The sequence below is a fragment of the Etheostoma spectabile genome, chromosome 17, assembly GCF_008692095.1.
Source record: "Etheostoma spectabile isolate EspeVRDwgs_2016 chromosome 17, UIUC_Espe_1.0, whole genome shotgun sequence".
Classification (NCBI taxonomy): domain Eukaryota; kingdom Metazoa; phylum Chordata; class Actinopteri; order Perciformes; family Percidae; genus Etheostoma; species Etheostoma spectabile.
Window position 1 is genome coordinate 2554142 of NC_045749.1, and position 969 is coordinate 2555110.

Here is a 969-nt window from a genome sequence, read left to right on the forward strand (position 1 = left end):
CTTGTGCTTCAGGTTTGCTCTGGGAGACGCTCGCAGGCCTCTGCACGAGACCGCAGCTCTGGTGGAGGACATCGTGCACACACAGCTCATTACTATGGTAACGCAAACACAGTACACCTGTACATAGGCAACGGTGGAAGACGTTTCTCAGATCTTTAGCTTAAGTAAAAGTAGCAATACTACAGTGTGGAGGTACTTTGTTATGAAACTGAGTGTAAGTTATAATAACGCTAATTAAACTGATTGGCTTATTAATCAGCTGCATCAGGCCTGCGAGGGGGCGTCTCTTCGTGGGTCGAGGGTCATTTCACCGGAGGACATCCTGTTCCTGATGAGGAGGGACAAGGTAAACAAGACACACACAAAACACACACTAAAAACAGCACATAAAATACACAAAACGTGAACTTTTCTCTTTCTTCTGCCTTTTTCTGTTAGTTTTTGAACTGCTACCACTTCGCTACTTCACAAATTCTTTTCTTTTTTATTGTTATCATATTAATTTAGCAAATTTTATTGTTCAATGTCACCACTTTTCCTCTTCTCTGTGTCTCTGTTGAATGAGACTAGCACGGGGCGACTAGGCGAGGGCTAGGTCCTTTCACACAACTAGGAAGAAAAGAAAACAACAACAAAATAAAAACCTGCACCCGATAAACTGGCTCCCTCCTAAAGCAAGAACACCCAAAAGATAAGAAATAAGAAAACTAAATGCAAGGGGGGAAAAACAAAAAAATGGCCCTCGCTTACCCTCCTCCTTAATTAATTAATTAACCAGTAATATGACATGTATTATGTATATGTAGTTCTGTCACTAATAAAACAACTACAAATCCCTACCACATTCAAAAAACTGTCTCTGCTGATGTCTTACTGGTTTGGGTCATTGTCTGCATATCATTTATTGTACTATGTCCCATATATTTGTGTGTGTGTGTGTGTGTGTGTGTGTGTGTGTGTGTGTGTGTG

The 969-nt window shown here is 40.9% G+C and overlaps 1 protein-coding gene across 1 annotated transcript in view; it reads left to right on the forward strand.

The window, feature by feature from the left end:
- The window catches only part of supt3h (SPT3 homolog, SAGA and STAGA complex component), a 46894-nt gene that overhangs the window by 6178 nt on the left and 39747 nt on the right, over positions 1-969 (forward strand). Inside the window, exons 3-4 of the mRNA XM_032540835.1 lie at positions 13-97; positions 260-346. Coding sequence (XP_032396726.1) covers positions 13-97; positions 260-346 — 172 coding nt within the window. The remainder of the gene's footprint in view (positions 1-12; positions 98-259; positions 347-969) is intronic.